Genomic DNA, 20,366 nt, shown 5'->3' on the forward strand with positions numbered 1-20,366 from the left:
GTGCTATTGAAACCGACACTGCACACATTACAGAGGGGTAAGGAAGCACCATTTTTACTTGAAAAATGATAAGATGCTGTAATCATCTTTGGGAAGAAGCTGTAAAGCTAGGAGGACATGATAGCTGTTTGAAAAGCAATTAAGCAATCTCCTAGAGGAGACGGAAAACAGACCCAAGAAGAAATGCAAATAAGCCTTCAGACCCCATCATGTGTCAACCCTTCACACCGGGAGGCTTGCTGGAGCACATGAAGGGCATTTGGTGAAATGCTAAATCAGGAGCCAGGATGTGCACAACTCGAGCATGAAGCAAAAGGAACGTGCTTACAATCATGGAGAAGGGGAATCGCCAGTGCTCATTTGCAACAAGCAGAATGAAGGTTCTGTCTTGACAGCTCTGGCCAATGTGATGAGATGTGTGCCAGGATTAGCCTGCACAAATCTATTTTTCAGGTACCCAATGGCTTGTTACTGAGCAAATGTGCCCCAGAATGAACTTAGAAAACAAATGTACACCCAGATAATTGCTTAGGCCTTTCAGCATTTATCATTCTTTCAAAATTCACTGATTGATTAATATCATCTCTTAGAGTAGGGTTTCTTAACCTTGGCACATTGTCATTTGGGTCCTGATTATTCTTTGTGAGGAGCTGTATTGTGCTTGTAGGATGTTTAGCAGCATCCCTGGCCTTTACCCACTAGATACTCCCTTCAGTTGGAACAAGCAAAAATGTCTTTGGACATCACCAAATGTCCCTGGGGGAAGGGGAAGAGGGGAGGAATGAGAGGTCGAAATAGCCCTGAGTTGAGAATCACCCTGTTAGATGACGTAGAAATCCAGATTTACGTTTGTTTAATCATATTCTGGCAGGGTGTTGTGGACAGCTTGTGGGTCTTGCAGCCAGGTGATCTGGCTTCAAATCCCTGCTTCCAGAGTGAATGACTTGAGACACCAGGTTCTGTGCCTTCCAACCACCCACTGGTGCCCCTGGAGGGAACTACAGGTTGTGTTCATTGTTTTCTAGGAAGTTTCTACTCTTTGAGCTCAAGGTGCTATTGCTGCTTTTCTATAAATGGAATAAATCAACTAAAACTATCTAAGAACTCGGCAGGGCTCCATATCAAAACAAACATACAAATAGGTTTGAAAGTGAAATATCAGCTTTCCCCTAATATGTGAATTTTCAAAATCAATCAAATTTACTATAAGGTTAGCAAGCAAGGCATGTTAATACCCATATCTATGCCATGTGTCAAGCAGATTTTAAATTCATGTGTGCTAAGAGCGAGGGGAAGTCTGGAGAGTGCCTGAGAAGGCAGCCCTGACAGTGAGAATTCCAAATGCTGCTGAGAACCGCTCACACCCTGGGTTGTTGATTCTGGTCCAGAAATGTCTCTCTGGATGCCAGATCTCAAACTAACCACTGGAGGTCATCCTTGTCCCAACAAAGCTTCTCACTTAAGGCTGACGTGCACAGCAGAAAGTTTCAGCAGAAGCAAACCAAGGAGGAAATGTGAGGCTGTATTAGCGACTCGACCCACAGAGGATGTGGCAGGGACTAGATTGTGAAAGGATGAAATGAAATGAAAAGCCACCTTGGGCGGAGCCAGTAAAGTCAATGCAACACCCAAATGCCCTTGAATGCCATTGTAGTGTGTTTTCACACACCTCCTGGCTTCGGTGGTTTTTATTGCCAATGCCAGAACTTCCAGCTGCCTTGAGGCCTCTTTATCTATATGCAAAACTGCCTAAAAATTTTGCTTTCTCACCAAAACCCTGAATCCATAACTGACAGGCCACAAGAAAGCTCAGCTTCCTCTCCTTAGGTCCAGGCAACTCTGAGATGTAACTTTCCAGCTCCCAGAGGTCCCTGTGGGATCAGGCACAAACCAGCCACTATAGGATCCTGCCTGAGATTGCAGCTTGTCTGAGATTCCTCCCCTTCTGTGTCCTGCAGTCCCTCTCTGCCTTACCTATTTTCCCTGGGAGTCATTATTTGATAAATCATTGTATATAAATCCTCATTCCAGGGTCTACTTCTGGGGAATCTGACCCAAGACCCTGGTTTAAAACTTGATGCTCAAAACTTTTGATTTCTTCCCCCATGATTGTCTACCTGGCTGCTTCAGGTAACCGTGGGATTTGGGAACACATATTACCTAGAGTAGGCTCTGTACCCCTTGGCCTTTTCCTGCAGGACAGACCAGCATTGCAAGTCTATTCCCGGGCCTCAGCAGGCTCCGTTGACCTCTCCGTGTCTACTGTCCATCACAGCATTGGCTAAAGTGGTTCCCAGAAACCAATGTGTCTGCTTGCGGTTCCTGGGAATTCAGGCTTGAACTTTGTCTGCTAATCCATTTGTGGCAGCACTAAAAGTAGTAATTTGAAGCCCAGGGAAAGATCTAAGAGCAGATAAAAAAGATCCTTAAGTTAGTTCAGAGTCATGAGGGGCAAGGCAGGTGAAGGAGCTGGAAGAGATCTGACAAGCCATGAATGGATCCAGTGAGAGGGGAGGGTGCACACCTGGGTGGGTGTTTCAACTGCGTAAAAACCTGGCTGTGACTCGGGATTTCTGCCTTTGGTTTGTAGAAACCTAAACACCAGCATTGCCTTTTTTTTTTTTTTTTTCCCCAGTTCAACATAGCATTGCTCAAACAAATCAGTGTTCTCGTCTCAACTGATTCACTTGGCCAGAATAAATTCACAAGCTGAAGTGAATAGAGAAAAGGGAGGGAGAGCTGGAAGGGATGGAAGGAGGCAGAAGTGGTGAGATATTAGCAGCACCACCTATTTTATTACCCCCACAACATGCTGACTTTAGCATAGCGTGCACTTGAGAAAAATGATTAAAACAATTGCTCACGTGTGACAGAAAAGTAATTTCCATTTAGAAAAATATTTAAATCAAAAGATGGGGAGCATTCTCTTTGTTAATGATGGGCTAGTTTACACAGAGGGTAGATTATACAAAGTATGTGGATCAATATATCATTCTTCTGATTAAGTTACTGATATACTATGATATTTGCAGGGGATGCAGCCGAGAAGATCTTTACGTGGTGAAATTGTGTTTCAATGGTATAACAAGGAATATTATTAGCTTTTTTCTTATTGTTTTCACCATTTTCAGATAGATGAGGATGAGTGTTGAAGAAATGAGATTTTTTTTTCCTAGTGCATTTGATCTTATTTCTTCTCTTCACTCATAGCAGAAATACCCACCTCCTCCAGAGATTAGTTTAAATACTACATGAATAAGCTGAATATTTCCCTGTACTAAACCTGATCCCTGAGGATATTCACATCCCCTCAGCCAATAAACATGAGAAGCAGTGATGGGCCCCGTTTATCTGAGGTCAGAAGTGGGTGATGCTAGAGAGAATGACACTCTCATCTTCTAAGCTTAGGAAATATACCATGGTTTTCTAAAACTTTACTGCACAAAAACTGCTGCTGAATTTAGTCACAATGTTCATTGTGAACAAAGAACTAAGTCATCTGTGACTCAGATATTTTTCACACAGACTATGTCTTCACAAAAGCAATTCAGGAGTGGGAAGGAGGGATTGTAGGGCGATGGCGACTACAATAACCCACATGTTTCTTCTGGTAAAACTCTACTGACAATTCCGACAATTACTTCAGTTATTCCATTTCACTTTGCCATTTCACATAGCAATTCTGAAAAAAAGCCCTTGCTAGGCCTGCTTCAGAAAGGGTCTTATGAATTCCTGGCCGGGCATTTAAAGGACTGATTTCTAATCTTAACATCTGATGGGAATTCTGATTCCCGGCTTACCTCTTACAGTTTTGCAGAAAGCAAAAGTAGCAGTTTCAACCACATGCTCCTTGAAAAAGAGGCATAACTTTTAACAAAAGGAGTCTATTACAACAGCAATATGCCACCTAGTCTTCAGGGAGGAGCTTATGGTGCTTTCAGCAGATAATTGAAGCCCTGCGTTAAATTGCTCTTTCTTGCCATTTCCTGAATGTTTGTTCCCATGAAGTAGCCAAGAAAAGGAACTCAAAAGCCCATCCACTGAAAATGAGGTGTCCTGCAGATGTAAAAACCCATTAACTAGGTCATTATTAATAGTTGCTACAGCACTATAAATGTTTTATTCAAAAGGATCACTAGCTGCTTATGTATTAGTCATCCCAAGGAGAAGAGCTCACAGAATTGGCTACAGTTGAGTGAAGTCACCATTGGCTGAGTGTCGGACAGCAGGGAGAGTAGAATGGCCTCCTGCCATTTGCAACGTTATTCATTCCAGGATCCAAGAGACTGAGGGAGAGAAGGACTGAAGGTAGGAACATGGGAATGTATAAGAGAACAAGACCTTCCTGGTTTGTTCTCTTTTCCTAGTACCCATCCAGACATTAAGAATAACGTTTCTCAAGAGACAGAGAGAGAGAGAAAGAGAGTTTTCATCATTATGCAAAGTATTAATAACATGCCTTGCAGACCATTTGAGAAAAAACTGTGGAGAAAAACAAGAGTGTTCTAGAAAGAAAACATGCTCAAGATACACTTTTAATTCGCTAGAAAGTAGTCTAGTTCTTCAAACGTTTCAAAATGTTTTAAAACCCTCTCATTTTAAAATTTAATTTTACTACCATTTATTACATAAAACCGTGTACTGCGTACACGGTTATTTTACATGCAGTATCTAACTTAATCCTCACAATTATCCCAAAGTTGGTTACCCCCCAAAGGCATTACCCACTTTTTAGATAAGTGAATTGGGAAGTAAGTGGTTAGATGAACACGGTCCCACAAACAAAAGAAGCCTGAGCCATCATTCCTCACAATGTGGAATAATTCCTGAGGTTCTGAGACCTATAATGAACCCCACTTCATGTCTTCCACTGACATTTGCATAATATGAGGAAACCAGTCAAACATAGCCTATTCAAATCACTCGTATTTATTATAGGATTACTTTAAAAAGTTATATTCAAAATAAAATCATGCAATCTCATAATCTATCCAGAATAAACTTCTCATTGGCATGCATCCCACACCCATGTATACATTTTTGGAGGATGATATGGTTCGGCTGTGTCCCCACCCAAAATCTCACCTTGAATTGTAATAATCCCCATGTATCAAGGGCGGGACTAGGTGGAGATAATTGAATCACGGAGGCAGTTTCCCTCATATTGTTCTTGTGATAGTAAGTTCTCACTATCTCACTAGATCTGATGGTTTTAAAATAAGGCTTTTAGAAGGGACTTCCCCCTTTGTTTGGCTCTCATTCTCTCTCCTGCTGCCATGTGAAAAAGGATGTGTTCGCTTCCCCTTCCATCATGATTGTAGATTTCCTGAGGCCTTCCCAGTCATGTGAAACTGTGAGTCAATTAAACTTCTTTTCTTTATATATTACCCAGCCTCAGGTATGCCTTTATTAACAGCGTGAGAACAGACTAATACAAAGGAGTAAAAGCCACAGTACCTCAGTCTCCAGATGGGCACCTGTTGTGGTCTATGGAGGCATTCTCTCTTCATTTTGCTTTGGATCTTGCACAAGACTCTTTTCAGAGTGAGGTTCAAAATTTCTAACCAGAGACTTGGACTTCTAGCATCAAGAAAACAGAGGGACAGAATACACGTCTATCCTCATAGCAAGTGTCATCAAGCTATGGAAACTCAAGGTGCTTACACTGTAGTGAGAAACTCTCTTTTTGAGATTGGTTCCCCCAGAAGTGTTGTTACATGAGCTATGGAGAAGACAAACATCCAAACCATATCACCATCCTTGCTAAGATGGTGATCCTTGCTAAGATGGTGATCCTTGCTAAGATGGTGATCCTTGCTAAGATGGTGATCCTTGCTAGGATGGTGATCCTTGCTAAGATGGTGATCCTTGCTAGGATGGTGATCCTTGCTAAGATGGTGATCCTTGCTAAGATGGTGATCCTTGCTAAGATGGTGTTATGGTTTGGATGTTTGCCCCCTCCAAATCTCATATTTAAATGTAATCCACAATGTTGGAGGTGGGGCCTGGTGGGAAGTGTTTGGGTCATGGGGGTGGATTATTCACGAATGGTTTGGTGCCCTCCCCAAGGTAATGAGTGAGTTCTGGCTCTATTCGTTTGTGTGAGAGCTGGTTGTTTTAGAAAGCCTGGCACCTCCTCCCCTCTCTTGCTCCCTCTCTGGCTGTATGACATGCTTGCCCTCCTTCACTTTCCACCTGAGTACCAGCTTCTTGAGGCCTCACCAGAAGCCAAGCAGATGCCAATGCTCTGCTTCCTATACAGTCTGCAGAGCCAGGAGCCAAATAAACCTCTTGTCTTTATACATTATCCAGTCCCAGATATTTCTTTATAGCAATGCAAAATGGACTAACACAGAAAATTGGTACCAAGGAGTCTGGCATTGCTATAAAGACACCTGAAAATGTGGAAGTGGCTTTGGAACTGGGTAACAGGCAGAGGTTGGTAGAGTTTGGAGGGCTCAGATAAAGACAGGAAGATGAGAGAAAGTTTAGAACTTCTTAGCTACTGTTTAAATAGTTGTGACCAAAATGCAGATAGAAATATGGATGGAGAAGGCCAAACTGACAAGGTCTTAGATGGAAATTAGGAACTTAGTGGGAACTGGAGCAAAGGTCATCTCTGTTACATCCCAGCAAAGAGGTTGGCTGCATTGTCTCCATGTCCTAGGGATTTGTGGAAGACTAAACTTAAAAATGATGACCTAGGGTATACCTGGCAGAAGACATTTCTAAGCAGCAAAGCATTCAAAATATGGTATGGCTGCCATAACTACCAACCTACAATCAGGGATGGAAGCAAAATAATTACTTAAAATTGGAACTTATAATTAAAAGGAAAGTAGAACATAGAAATTTGGAAAAATTTGCAGCCTGGCCATGTCTTAAAGAAGGAACAAGCATTTTCAGGAAAGGAATCCAAGCAGGCTGGGAAGCAACACTTGCTAGAGTGAATTGCATGACTAAAACGAAGTCAAATGCTAATAGTCAAGACAATGGGCAAAAAGACTTGAAGGCATTTCAGGAACCTTTGAGGCAGCCCTTCCCATCACAGGCCCAGAGGCCTAGGAGGAAAAAAGAATGGTTTCAGAGGCCAGGCCCAGGGCACTGCTGCCTTGTGCCACCTCAGGATGCTACTGCCTGCACCTTGGCAACTCCAGTTCCAGCTGCAGCTCAGAAGGCTCCAGACCACAGCTTGGGCTGTTGCTCCAGAAGGCAAAAGCTGTAAGCCATGGTGGCTTCTATGTGGTGTTAAGCTTACAGGTTCACAGAGCAAAAGAGTGAAGGAAGCTTGGCAGCTTCTACCTGGATTTTAAAGGATTTACTAGAAAGCCTGGGTGGTCACGTAGAAGCCTGCTGCAGGAGTACCAGAGCCCCACAGAGAAACTCTACTAGGGCAGTGCTAATGGGAAATATGGGGTTGGAGCTCCCACACAGAGTCCTCACTGGAGCACTGCCTAGTGGAGCTGTGGGAATAAAGCCACCACCCTCCAGACCCCAGAGTGATACAGCCAACAGCAGCTTGCACCCTGAGCCTGAAAAACCACAGGCACTCAACTTCATCCATGAAAGCATCCATGGGGGCTCACCTACAAAACCACAGGGGTGGAGCTGCCAAGGCCCTGAGAGCCCACCCCTGGCACCAGTGTGCCTTGGATACAGGACGTGGAGTCAAGGATTATTTTGGAGCTTTAAGGTTTAATGTCTGCCCTACTGAGTTTTAAAGTCATGTAAGGTCTGCTGCCCTCTTCTTTTGGCCTATTTCTCCCTCTTAGAATGGAAATTTTTACCAAATGGCTGTACCACCATTGTATCTTGGGAGTAAATAATTTGTTTTATGTTACAGGCTCATAGATGGGAGGTATGTGGCCTGAGTCTCAGATGAGAGTTTAGGCTTTGGACTTTGAGTTAATATTGGGATGAGTTAAAATTTGGGGAGACTATTGAGAAGGGATTATCATATTTTGCAATGTGAGAAGAACATGAGATTCTAGGGGCCAGTGGGTATATTAGTCAGGGTTCTCTAAAACGACAGAACTAATAGGGTATATGTGTATATGAAGGGAAGTTTACTAGGAGAATTGGCACACGTGATCACAAAGCAAAGTCCCACAATAGGCCATCTACAAGCTGAGAAGCGAGAAAGCCAGTTTGAGTCCCAAAACCTTAAAAGTAGAGAAGCCAACAGTGCAGTCTTCAGTCTGTGGCCAAAGGCCCGAGAGCCCCTGGCAAACCATTGGTGTAAGTCCAAGAGTTCAAAAGCTGAAAATCTTGGAGCCCAACATTCGAGGGCAGGAAGCATCTGGCACAGGAGAAAGCTGAAAGCCGGAAGATTCAGCCAGTCTAGTCCTTCCATGTTCCTCTGCCTGTTTTTATCCTAGCCACACTGGCAGCTGATTAGATGGTGCCCACCCCTATTGAAGGTGAGTCTGCCTCTCCCAGTCCACTGACTCAAGTGTTCATCTTCTTTGGCAACACCCTCACAGACACACCCAGAAACAATACTTTGCACTCTTCAAACCGATAGAGTTGACACTCAATATTAACCATCACCGTGGGCAAGAGAAAGGATTTGGGAATGTTGGCTTGGCAGGGTCTGATCGGAGGGCTTTAAATTTGACCATTTACAGAAAGGTATGTTAAGGAGGATTTTAGCCCCAGATCTTTAGGGCCAACAGACCCCTCACTTCCAAAAGTGTTCTCGCATTCAGGTTCCAGTCCTGTCCTGGTCTTCTCGGTTCCAAAGGGAGGATTTGTTGGTTTTGGGTATCATTAGGGGTCAAAGCTTTTTGTATTGTGCATGCCTGGGCAATAGGACTTGCAGGTTTGGGCTCTGTTATACTTAAAAGGCAACTCAACATTTTGTTATCGACAGAGTTAGGTCTGGTTTGGGCTGGTCCTGCAGTTACAGTCAGAACCTTATCTAAGTATGCACAGCTAGAAAATGGCAGCCCAGTTATTTCAAAGCTCCAAGGTGCCCTGGGATCTTTTATCATCACCTAACTTTTCGGAGCAACGAGTGCCACCCAACACACTTCCTTTCAACATGATTTCATTTTGTTGCCAACTATCATGTGCCATGCCCTGACTCCTCTCACCTCTGATCAGTTTCTTTACTTGCCTCATCCTGCCCTGGTAATACCTTGCAAGGGCTCTGCTCTAGGCAAAGTCTACCACTTGCCCTAAGCTGACTCATGAAACCTACCTGCCTTCCCTCCCCACATCCACTGCCCTGCATTGGTTCTTTATTCTTCCGTAGGTAGGAGTCTTACTTCCCGTACTCTGTGAGGTCAGAGATGGAGGATTAAACATCTTCTTTTTCTCTCACAAGGAGGCAGTACAAGCTGCATAGTAAAACTTAAAGCCCTTCCTAAATGAAATTAACTATATTCAGACTAAAAGACAAACAGTAGCAGCGCCCTTGTTCTGTTTAATCTTGGCTAAAACAGAATGTGTCTGGGTAGCTGGGGACTCACCAGAATGGAGCTGGGTCACAGGTACTCAAGCAGCCAGGCCCAACTACCTGGTACATGATTAATAAACTAGAGCAAAGACTTGGGCTGCCTAAAATATATATGTATTTAATATAGATACATAGAGAGATATATAGATATACATCGTTTAGCTTGGGGTATCAAGAAGCCTACAAGTTAGGGTTCCCTCAAGGATCGTTAGACTAAAATTCTTATGTTAACAGTTGACAACCTTTTAGAGGTGCTAAGATGCCCTTTCTCTTAGTGGGAAGGGGAGAGAAACGATTCATCAACTGGAAAGGGGTCCCAAAAGGCCTCATTGCCCACAAACTCTCACCCTGGTACCACTCTGCCTCCTTTTCTCTGGGTAGACATCAGTGGAGAATCAAGACAGTGCTGTGGTAGGGTTGGGAAAGTACTGATAATAATGTTCAATCCTGTTGTTTAACTTGGAGAGAGTTGCTCTATCTCCTATGTACTCTAGCCTTTTGTTTATTTCTTTTTCTGTAAGATGAGTAGAGGGAACTAAAATCAGTGTTTCTCAATCTTTAATGTGCATAGGAATCCCCTGAGTTATTGTTAAAAATGCATATTTTGACACAGAAGGCATGCAGTGGGCAGAGACTCTGCCTCCTAACCAGCTCCCAGGTGAGGCCCAGCTGCTGCTGCTGCTGCTGCTGGTCCACGGTTGGCCATTTGCATTTTTAGAGGACAGATGTGTGTTTAAAGTCCTGCAAGTGCTTGCTTTCATTTAATGCAGATAGGCCCCAGGAGATATAAATCAATCAATGGCCTTCCAACTCCTGGAAGAGCTCAGTTTTCATGGGTTGGAGCTGACTGAGTTAAGCAGGGAGTTCTGCCCTGGAAGCCCCATGCATGGGGAGTGAAGCTGCGTAGCTAAGGCCCGGTGGGAGCAATGGGGGTGCTGGGCATCTCAGGGGTTCTTGGTGTTTCCGGAATGGAAAGGCCAGGAAGCGAGAGGCAAATAGAAGCAGAAATAGGATAAATACCTCTTACTCTAAAATTCTATCGAGAGCCCTAGATGCTACTTGAAACCTCTTTGGAATAAAGTAAAATAGAAACAAATAAACATTGGTATTTTGTTTTATTGTGTTTTGTATTTGGTACCACTTTATTTGACTGACCTACATAAGAATTTGGTAAAAAGATATTCACCCAAAATCACAGTTGACAGAGCTAAAAGATGACCCTGGGCCAAGTCTGTGGCTAACCCTAAACGCCCTCTTCTGCTCTCTTCTTCACGCTTAGGGGATGTCCAGATCACAGAGAACTGAAAACCAAGCTTCATTCCCAAGTCCCCCACACTTTTATTCTCTAAGGTGAAAAATGTTTAAGAAAAAACTCAGAAATTTTGACATTAAGTAGAGTACAGGCATTTTAATTATATGCAAACAAAGAAAAAAATCATGACTACATCAAAAGAATTATATTAATAACACAAAATCAAAGCATATTTCCAGTTAAATATAGAAAAACTTGTGGGCCCATCAGAACCACAAAACCTGCATCAGATTTCTTGATATATCACACTTGACTAGAGGAATTTGCACAGGAAGAGGAAATTCAAAGTTGGAATAGAAGTAGAGAAAATAACCTACAGACCTTTTGTGTTTGTTTGTTTTGTTGGGTCTTTTGATGACTTGAAGCTTGAATAATATCCAGCAAGGATACATATTAAGGGAAAACTATTCCATTAAAAATATTTTGATAAACTACCTTCCCCTGTTAAATATACACATACTTCTTTAAAATTGGGGGAGAAGTAAATTGATCATTTAGAAGGCAAGTTACTAAACTGAAATGACTTTTGAGATTTTTCTAAATGACAAATTAGAGACATCATCCAAACATCTATGGGTCCAAAAACTCTTCTTCCCCCCAAACAGCTTTACCTCCAAAAGGCATCAAATATTAAAGGTAACAAAAATACTAGAATACTCCTTGATAAAACAGCCCCTTTATTAATAATCCAATTGGCCAGAAAGACAAATGAGTAGAAAATGTCATGTCTAAAGGGAACATGACCCACCTATGACCCACCTATTTTATATACGGGAAATCAAAGAGCTGGGAAGAATCACTACTTAGAAATAACTACACATACATGATCTTTTATATGCATCCCCCTGTAAGAGGAGATTCTCTAGGTTGAAAAAATAATTTTCGGGTCTCAATTTACCCATTTGAGCTCAACATTTCCCCGCTTTAGCTCGTGGGAAGACCAGGCCAGCAGGAAACAAGTTTTGAGTTGAAAATCCTCTTTTATCTGCCACCTCCAACCCCTAAGCCCTTGCTCTTCTATAAGGTAACAGATCCTTAAAATGTCAGTGAGAAATTACAGACACGCATTTTTTGGTCACTTTTGCTCTTTTCTTTATTTTTGGTGTTTTCTTTCTATTTGCAGTTTTAACCAATGTATTACTCGCAGAAGAAGTCAATATCCTGGAAAAAAACAAAAACAAAAAAGATTGAACTGAATAGGCTAGGCTAAAAAACAGATGCAGATTCTGTATTTAAAACCATATCTAATCAGAGAAATTTGAATTTCAAGTAAGTAAAGGTTGACCCCCCAAAAATATGAAATAATTACCACTTTAAGTCAAAAACTACTTACAATGAAGGTCCTCAAATGAACCTTTAATTTATGGTTATCTGACAGATTTCAGCTTAACGCTAAGAAGTGACGACAACTGAGTCCCATTTGTGTAGGATGGGCAGTGTTTGAAGCACAGCAATTAGCTCCAGGAGAATCACTTCAAAACAAGCATCTTGCAAAGTAGCTCAGAAAGCATCTTTTATTTCTGTCCTGAGTTTACAGGACCCCAGGGCATTCGGAAGAGTATAATTTTATTTCATACATAAATAGAATCTATTTACCACAAAAATAAGACATTCAAAGATTGTTTTAGAATATTTTGATTTGATCAAAAACATGTGATAATTTTTTTCTCAGTCTATCTTTAGTGAAAACCGTCAGTAAGAGTCAGTTAGTACTGACTTTGGTTTGTTTCTTTGTTACATAGACTGCTTTGCAAGATAACTCGCATCTAAAACAAAAGAGGTACTGTATTGTATACTTGAAATTTGCTAAAAGGGTAGATCTTAATGTTTTCACACACACACACACACACACACACACACACACACACAAAGGTAACTGTGAGATGATGTATCTGTTAACTAGCTTGATTGTGATGATCATTTCACAAGGTATATCAAAACATAATGTATGCATTAAATGTATGCAATTTTTATCTGTCAATTATAACCCAATGAAGCTGAAAAAATAAAGAAAAAAGATGAGACAAAAAAATAGTAAACTGAAATAAGACAAAAGGCGGTGGTATACAGAAAGTTTACTCATCTTTCAACGTTGACAATAGTTATACATAGTCCCCCAAACCTCACTCTCTCAGAAAAATCGTCATTGAAAGTTGGGGGCTTTGTTCTATACATCTTGTAGGTTGCATGATTCATTTTTGACACCAGTCTATGTTGCCCCAAGATCTGAGTCCTTGTCTAGTCACTTTTGAGATGCTTACCGTGGTGGGAACTTCCTTGGTAGCTTCCTGGTACACACGCTGCTCCTTGACCAAGTTGCTGGGGAAATAACCCACGACTCCCATCTCGTCCTGGCCATCGCCATAAACCTAAGTGCCCAGAAGAATAGCAATCAGGAAAAAGCTGATGCTGAGTGTCTTCTGAGAAACCCGCAGGCATCCTCTTTGCTGACGGTGAAAATCATAGCTGCCAATACCTCTCTTTCACCCTGGGGTCCAGGGGGCTCTGCGGAAAATCCGAAGTTTACTTGGAGCACTAAGTTAACCCGCAGGAGTTGTGCATCTACTCTTTAGTGGCCCAGCCTTATTTCACTACTTTAGCATGACTTTATTTTATGCAGTCTTGTGAGTTGCCTGAAATCTTTTTTGAACTTATAAATATATAAAGACAGTACATTTTTTAAAGTACTGTAGACACTTATTTTAAATGATGCAAATTTCTCAGTTTTCAACAATTCAAATGAACAGACTTAAAAGGATTTAAATGTAATCCTTCATTAATTTAGAATTCACCTTTAGGGTTGCAGATGAGGACAGAAAATCAACCCTGCTTCATCCCTCCCCAGAGACCACCCCTGTATATTTTAACTGAAAAACGCTGATTCTTTGGAATTAATGAGGGTGCAACGTTTCCTGAAAGAGTATTGATACTTAGACTCACTGCCAACACACATGCCTTCTACTTGGCAAATCTCAGACGTTTTCGGATAAGATTCAAATTCTTTCGGATGTTCAAGCCCCCATGTATTTGACTCTTTTTTTGCCAAAATATCATATTAACCTACATTTGGTTTTGTTATGAAATTGATCTTTCTTTCTTTAAAGTGCAATAATAGCAACTATACCTGAATTTTTGCATTTCCATCTATAATCGCTACATGGTTCTTAACAACTAGTATTAAGCATTAAAATAGGTTGAAGGTGTTCATTTTAAATGATCTCATCTTACACTGCCAGCCCAAAATTCTCCAGCTTCGTTTTCTTTTACCAGCTTTGAGTACACATAGATCTGCTGCCCTTTTTTAACATTAATGAATCTACAGTCCGGGGCATTATAATCTTCTTGAGCTCTAGCCAGAGAAATAGTATCTGGAAGAAAAAATAAATGAATGATTACATTTTAGGCTCCTGAATTTTATAACAGTAAAAGGCAGTGTGTATTAGAAAAACTAGGAAATCAGAGTGACTGATAATTTCCAGTTTACAGCTGGTGTCTATCCAAGAGAAAGAAGATAGCCAAGATATTAAAGCTGCAACAAAACTCAGCCAAGTGAATTCTCCATAGTAAGACACCAAAATGCAGACCAGAAGAAACAAAGTTGATAATATACACATTGGAGAAGACTCACTTCAAAGTACAATTCAATTTTATGCTATTAGTGGATATATTTTCCATTATGTAATAGAAAGATAATGAAAAGCATAAAAAAATCCTTACAGACACACTCATCATCTGCACAGAGCTTCTTGGAAGCTAGACGGTCCATAAATATTCCATGCACAGCACACACAGCCACAAGACCCGGGAGGAAAAGTAACAATATTCTTGCCATCTTCCTTTTTTCTGTTTTACCTTAACCTCTTACTGGAAGCGGGGACTGACTCCAGTGGTTCCTCCTGCCTTTTATGTGAAAGCCAGACCTCTGGGTAAATACTCTGGCCAATTAGAAGGGCCTACCACCCCTCTGTTTTCATAACAAGCTACCCGGTTTCAGGAGCTATTTAGCATCTGATTTTCTAAACAGAGTCAAACTCTGTGTCTTTCTACACACAGATAATATCCAAAATGGTCCACTATTGTTAATGCTGCTTTAGCAGTGGTTTATTGTATCAATCAGCAGGGCTTTGCTGAGAGGACTATGAGAATTTCAAACCATTTTTCATTTTAACTCACTCCTAATTCTCTTTCAGCTTATGAGCAAAAACAGACCAGCTGTAGGATCTGTTGACAATGTGAGATCTATAGCACAAATAATTTTGATTTAAACAAATCCAGTTAATAAATCTGGATTTACATAACAGATAAATTAAGGATTCTTATGTTTATAAATCTTTCATGGTAGGATTCTTAGAAGGCATGCCTGTCCCAGGCCAAAGATGAATTCTAACATACTAGTTGATGCCACATTCAGACCCTACCAGTGGGGAAAGAGACAGGTGGGTTGGGAGAAATGGGCCAATCTTTCCCCTACCTGTTCTCTCTAAGACTTTCGCAATTCAGTCTCAAATGCTCAAGGGTGACAAGTCAAAGAGAAGAGAATGAAGTTACAAGTTTATGTTACCCCGAACTTCCTACCTCTGAGCATGTTTCCTATGGCGAGAGGAGCACTCCTAGAGGCACCAAAGTGGACCAGTACCTAGCTCCATCTATTCAGCAAATACTTACTGAGCACTTACTGTGCCAGGTATTGCTCTGGGCACTCAAGATATAGCAGTACATTTTTTAAAAGATTTTGGCCCCAAGGGTTGCTTTCTATTAGAAGAGAGAGACAATAAGTTACCGCTTTTTATAGGGTGTTTGAGGCTGGCATCTCTCCCATCATGTGGCCCTTCCCCTGTTGTTATCCATTGCTTCTAGAATAGAGATCCCTGTCAGGATGCCCTCTCCACCTTGGTTGATCATATGACTTCAGAGCAATGGCTTCTCCCCCAACCCCAAACTCGTAACCTCATAAAATGAGGGACAAGAACTTAACTTACTAAATAACTTGGTGCAAAACAATTTTCCAAGGGATAAATTGGTAAAGCAAAATATAATAAAAACTTTTTTTTGTCTTGGGTATATGTGTGTGTGTGTGATAGAGTTTTATTGCTTTGTTTGAGTGTGTCTGTGTGTGTATGTAGAAGAGTTTTGGTGTGGCTATGGGTGTGGGTATGTGTGGCTGTGTGTGTGTGTGTGTGTGTGTGTGACTTTCAAGGGAGGATCTTTTATATAGCTGGCCCTGATTGGAAAGTTTGCTTTATTCAATACCTTCATTATAGACAAGGAAACAGGCACAGCAAATGCCAGAGTGGTCTTTTTGGTTTTTGTTGCTTTTTTTTTTTTTTTTTTTTTTTTTGAGATAGAGTCTAGCTCTGTCTCCCAGGCTGGAGTGCACTGGTATGATCTCAGCTCACTGCACCCTCCGCCTCCAGGGTTCAAGCAATTCTCCTGCCTCAGCCTCCCGAATAGCTGGGATGGCAGGTGTGCACCATCATGCCCAGCTAATTTTTGTATTCTTAGTAGAGGCAGGGTTTCACCACGTTGGTCAGCCTGGTCTCAAACTCCTGACCTCAAGTGACCCGCCCTCCTCAGCCTCCCAAAATGCTGGGATTATAGGCATGAGCCACCGCGCCTGTCCTGGAGTGGTCTTTTTGAACCATCCTATCTAAAGGTTACCAGAGGGATCATGGTTCGGTGCTGTTTCAGTTCATCACTGTCAACTTAGAATTGACAAATTAGAATAAATCATTTATTTCCTGTTTCACATCAAGGAAAGATTGAATTCGAAGTTATTTTTGAAAGCAGAATGCCTCTGCGATTTTTCCGCTATAGTCAAGCTAAAGGTCTAAATTTCTGGGAAAACTAAAGCATTGATTAAATCTTCTTAATCCTGATTGTGCAGCTGTTTTATGGACTGTTCCAGTCTCAAACCAGCCCTCAGCATAGGACAGTTAAAAGACAATTGTCATTTAAGAGGCACTTGAAGAAATGGGGACTGCAAAAACTCCCCATTGGGGAGCATATAGAGACCCTCCAAAGCAAAATAAAATGATTAAAAACAAAAAGCAAAATGTGACATTCAAACTATCACGACTTAGAAAATCAGGCTAATGCTAATGTGAAGCCATTATTGGACATTTGAAGGTGAAGAAATAAAGTAACGATTTAACGAAGCCTTCTGAGTGCAGCCTGCGAAAGCTTGTGATGTTCTGGCATTCTAAAGTGGCAGAGACAGGACAGAAGTTAGAGGCTTCTTGGTAAAATTGCAGGCAAATAGGAATTTGAACTTGCAATAATTCAGCAAGTAGCTGTGTCTGGCAGTTATGCCGAAGACACTGGGGCCAATGGGGGTTCAGTAAGGGTTCTGGCCCCAGTTTGCATACTTGTTCCTCTAGATTTTCAGATGTATTCTCCAAACATTTAATCCCTAAATGACATTTTTCCCCTTCAGTTCCTAAATTAGATTCTCTGTCTGGAGTTCTTAAATGGAGGCCATGGTTCCTTTAGGATCTAAGCATGGACTCGGTGAAGTGCAGGCAACCTCCTTGTCATGGCCTACAAGCTCCTGTAGGATCAGGCGCCTCTACCTCTGGGATTTCACCTCTTGCTCTCTCCTCTACTCGCTCTGTTCCTCCCATACCAGTTCTCTCTGTCTTTTGAAAACACTAAACTCATTTCTGCTTCAGGCACTCTGAACTTACTGCCTAGGATGCTTTTCCCCAGATACTAGCATTGAGGTCCCTGGCCAAGATGCCTCCATAGACACAACAATTTAAAAGAGCCACTTCAAACCTTCCTCCACCCAATCCCTGTATCACGTGGCTGCAGTACACTGTCCTAAGGCACGTATCATAGCTGACATGCCTGCTTTATTTACTTGGTGGCGGTTTGTCTTCCAACACTATAATGAAAGCTCCACAAGGCAGGGATCTTTGCTATCTTGTTCCTCACTTGTCATTAGCACCCAGAAAAGATACTTGGTGTGCATTAAATAGGTATTCACTGAATGAATGCACAATTGCTCTGAAATTGTATGCATAGGTGTGTGTGTGTGTGTGTGTGTATATATATATATGTATGTATGTATGTATTTTTCCCCTGGGCAAAGTCCCTGGCTTTAAAAAGAGATTGATAACACCTCTAAGAGTCATTTAATAAATCACCAGGGTAGAAATTCTGGGGTCTTGCAACTTGCCACCAAAACATGGTCCCCAGAGCAGTAACTCTGACATCACTTTATAGAAATGAAGTTTCTCAGACCTCACCCCGAGACACAATCTTAAATCTACATTTTAACGAGATACTCAAGTCACTTGTATTCACATTAACATTTGAGAAGTACTGTTCCCAGGCAAGTAAAATACCGTAATTTTAGCTCACATTCTTCATAAGGTCTTGGCTGGATATATTTTCAAGGGAAAACAAATGCCTGTTAAATACTCAAACAGAAGATACTATAAGGCTTAAAGTTTAAAATGGAGTTTTGAGTCTCCTGCAACTGAGGTAGGAGACCAGCAGAACTTGTTTTCTGGTCACAACCCTGCTGACCAGAATAGGATCTGGTCCAGGCAGTATAAAGTGAAGAAACCAGCAGGGACAAGGAGATGTCAGGGGAAGCAATCCTCAGCTGTCTTCATCGTTCATTAGCATAACCCACTCCCATAGTGCCATGACAGTTACAAATGCCATGGCAACAACCTGGAAGTTACTGTCGCTTTCCATGGCAATGACCCAGAAGTTACCACCCCTTTCCTAGAAAGTTCTAAATAATCTGCCCCTCAATTTGTATTGAGCCTCCCCTTAATTTGCATGTAACTAAAAGTGAGTTTAACTGGGTGTAAATGCAGTTGCCAAGAGCCAATACTTTGCCAACTCTGGGCACACTGTGTATGAATTAGCCCTGCTCTGCAAGAGGCAGTACTATTTACCCAAAGACTGTTGTTTAACACCACCAGCTCACCCTTGAATTCTTTCCTGGGCGAAGCCAAGAACCCTCCTGGGCTAAGCCCCAAGCTTGAGGCCTGCCTGCCCTGCATCACAACCATTTCCAGATCTAACATTATCCTCTATTTATCAATATACTGCTTTTGAAAAACACCATTTGAGCCAATGATCTATTATACCCTACTTCATGAAAGTAGAAACCTGCTTTGTTAGTTCTTAACCTTGGGTGACAATGGAATCACCCTGGTGGGTTGGGTTATAAAAATATTGATGACTAGGCTTCATCCCTGGAGACTAATTGATCTGGGGTGTAGATTGAGCATAGGTATTTGAAAATGGCTACCAGATGATTCTAATATGCAGCCAAACTTAAGAACCACTATATTAAATAACATCTACTCCCTTCAATCATTCCTCAAAACTCACATTCCCAAAGATGGGTGAGATAGGGAAGGTCAAAAGATCTTAGTTTGATCAAATCTTCTTTAAAGCATCGCTAACTCCTTTTTCCTTTCCCCTGCTCCTTATTGAAGGATTACTTTATAGAGTTTGATTGCATAGGAAAGATTTGGGAAAATAAGTGAATAGAATATATTGAAGTTAATGGGACTGGTGGAGAAGTGAGTTACACACAGGGGAAGGGGGAAAGCCAGGATGAACTCAACGCTGTTAAGACTGCAGAGACATTCTTATACATTCATAGTTTTTAACATAACTGTGTAGATATATCCAAAGGTAGACAGACTATATAAAATTCACATGATGAAAGATGAGAAGCTGAGGAATCAGCAGGAGGCTAAAGAAACATGACAACTACATGCAACACAATCCTGGATTGGATTATTGAGCCATTATTGGAATACAAACAAAACTTGGATTGGATGATAACATGGGATTATTTCCTGTTTTGTTTGAGACAGGGTTTCACTCTGTTGCCCAGACTGGAGTACAGTGGCATGATCACACATAATTGTAACCTCAACCTCCTGGACTCAAGCAATCCTCCTGCCTCAGCCTCCCCAGTAGTTGGGACTTTAGGCACACGCAACCACATCGAGCTTATTTACTTTTTGTAGAGACAAGGTCTCACTGTTGCCCCAGCTGGTCTTACATGACCCTCCCACTTCAGCCTCCCAAACTGCTGTGATTACAGGCATGAGCCATCGCGCCCAGCCACAGTTCCTGGTTTTGATGGTCATATTGTGGTTATGTGGGAGGGTGGTTTTGTACTTAAGACACACATTGAAGTATCATGGAATAATGGGGTCAACGTAACCACAACCTCAAATAGCCCAGAAGCCTAGAAACATTGGTGATTAATTTGAAGTGTTTATGAGAGTTCTGTGTACTATTTCTGCAACTTTTATATAAATCAGAAATTGTATCAAACTAACTTATTACTCTTCTGCTTGAAATCTAACAGAACATATGCCCAGACTTGTATGTAAATGTTCATAGCCACTTTCTTAATAGCCTCAAATTGGAGAACCCAAATGCCCATTCATTGGTGGAACTGCTGGTATAGGCAACAATAGATACATTTCCAAAGCATTCCAGACATGGCAAAACTGTTGGGACAGAAAGCAGATCAGTAGTTGACTAGTGCCAGGAGTAGGGGGAAATAGACTGACTGCAAAGGGGTACAAGGGAACTTTTGGGGGTGATGGA

General features: G+C 41.5%; 1 protein-coding gene across 1 annotated transcript; it reads right to left on the reverse strand.

The window, feature by feature from the left end:
- Positions 1-10,843: 10,843 nt before the first annotated feature.
- On the reverse strand, positions 10,844-14,964 carry OTOR (otoraplin). Its single transcript, XM_001087418.5, has 4 exons — positions 14,490-14,964; positions 14,001-14,140; positions 13,034-13,141; positions 10,844-11,933 (listed from the first exon to the last, which is right to left on the reverse strand). Exons 1-4 carry the CDS (start codon positions 14,602-14,604, stop codon positions 11,910-11,912), a joined length of 387 nt encoding a protein of 128 aa, XP_001087418.1. The 5' UTR covers positions 14,605-14,964; the 3' UTR covers positions 10,844-11,909.
- Positions 14,965-20,366: the final 5,402 nt, after the last annotated feature.

This window comes from Macaca mulatta, chromosome 10 (assembly GCF_049350105.2).
Source record: "Macaca mulatta isolate MMU2019108-1 chromosome 10, T2T-MMU8v2.0, whole genome shotgun sequence".
NCBI classification, from domain to species: domain Eukaryota; kingdom Metazoa; phylum Chordata; class Mammalia; order Primates; family Cercopithecidae; genus Macaca; species Macaca mulatta.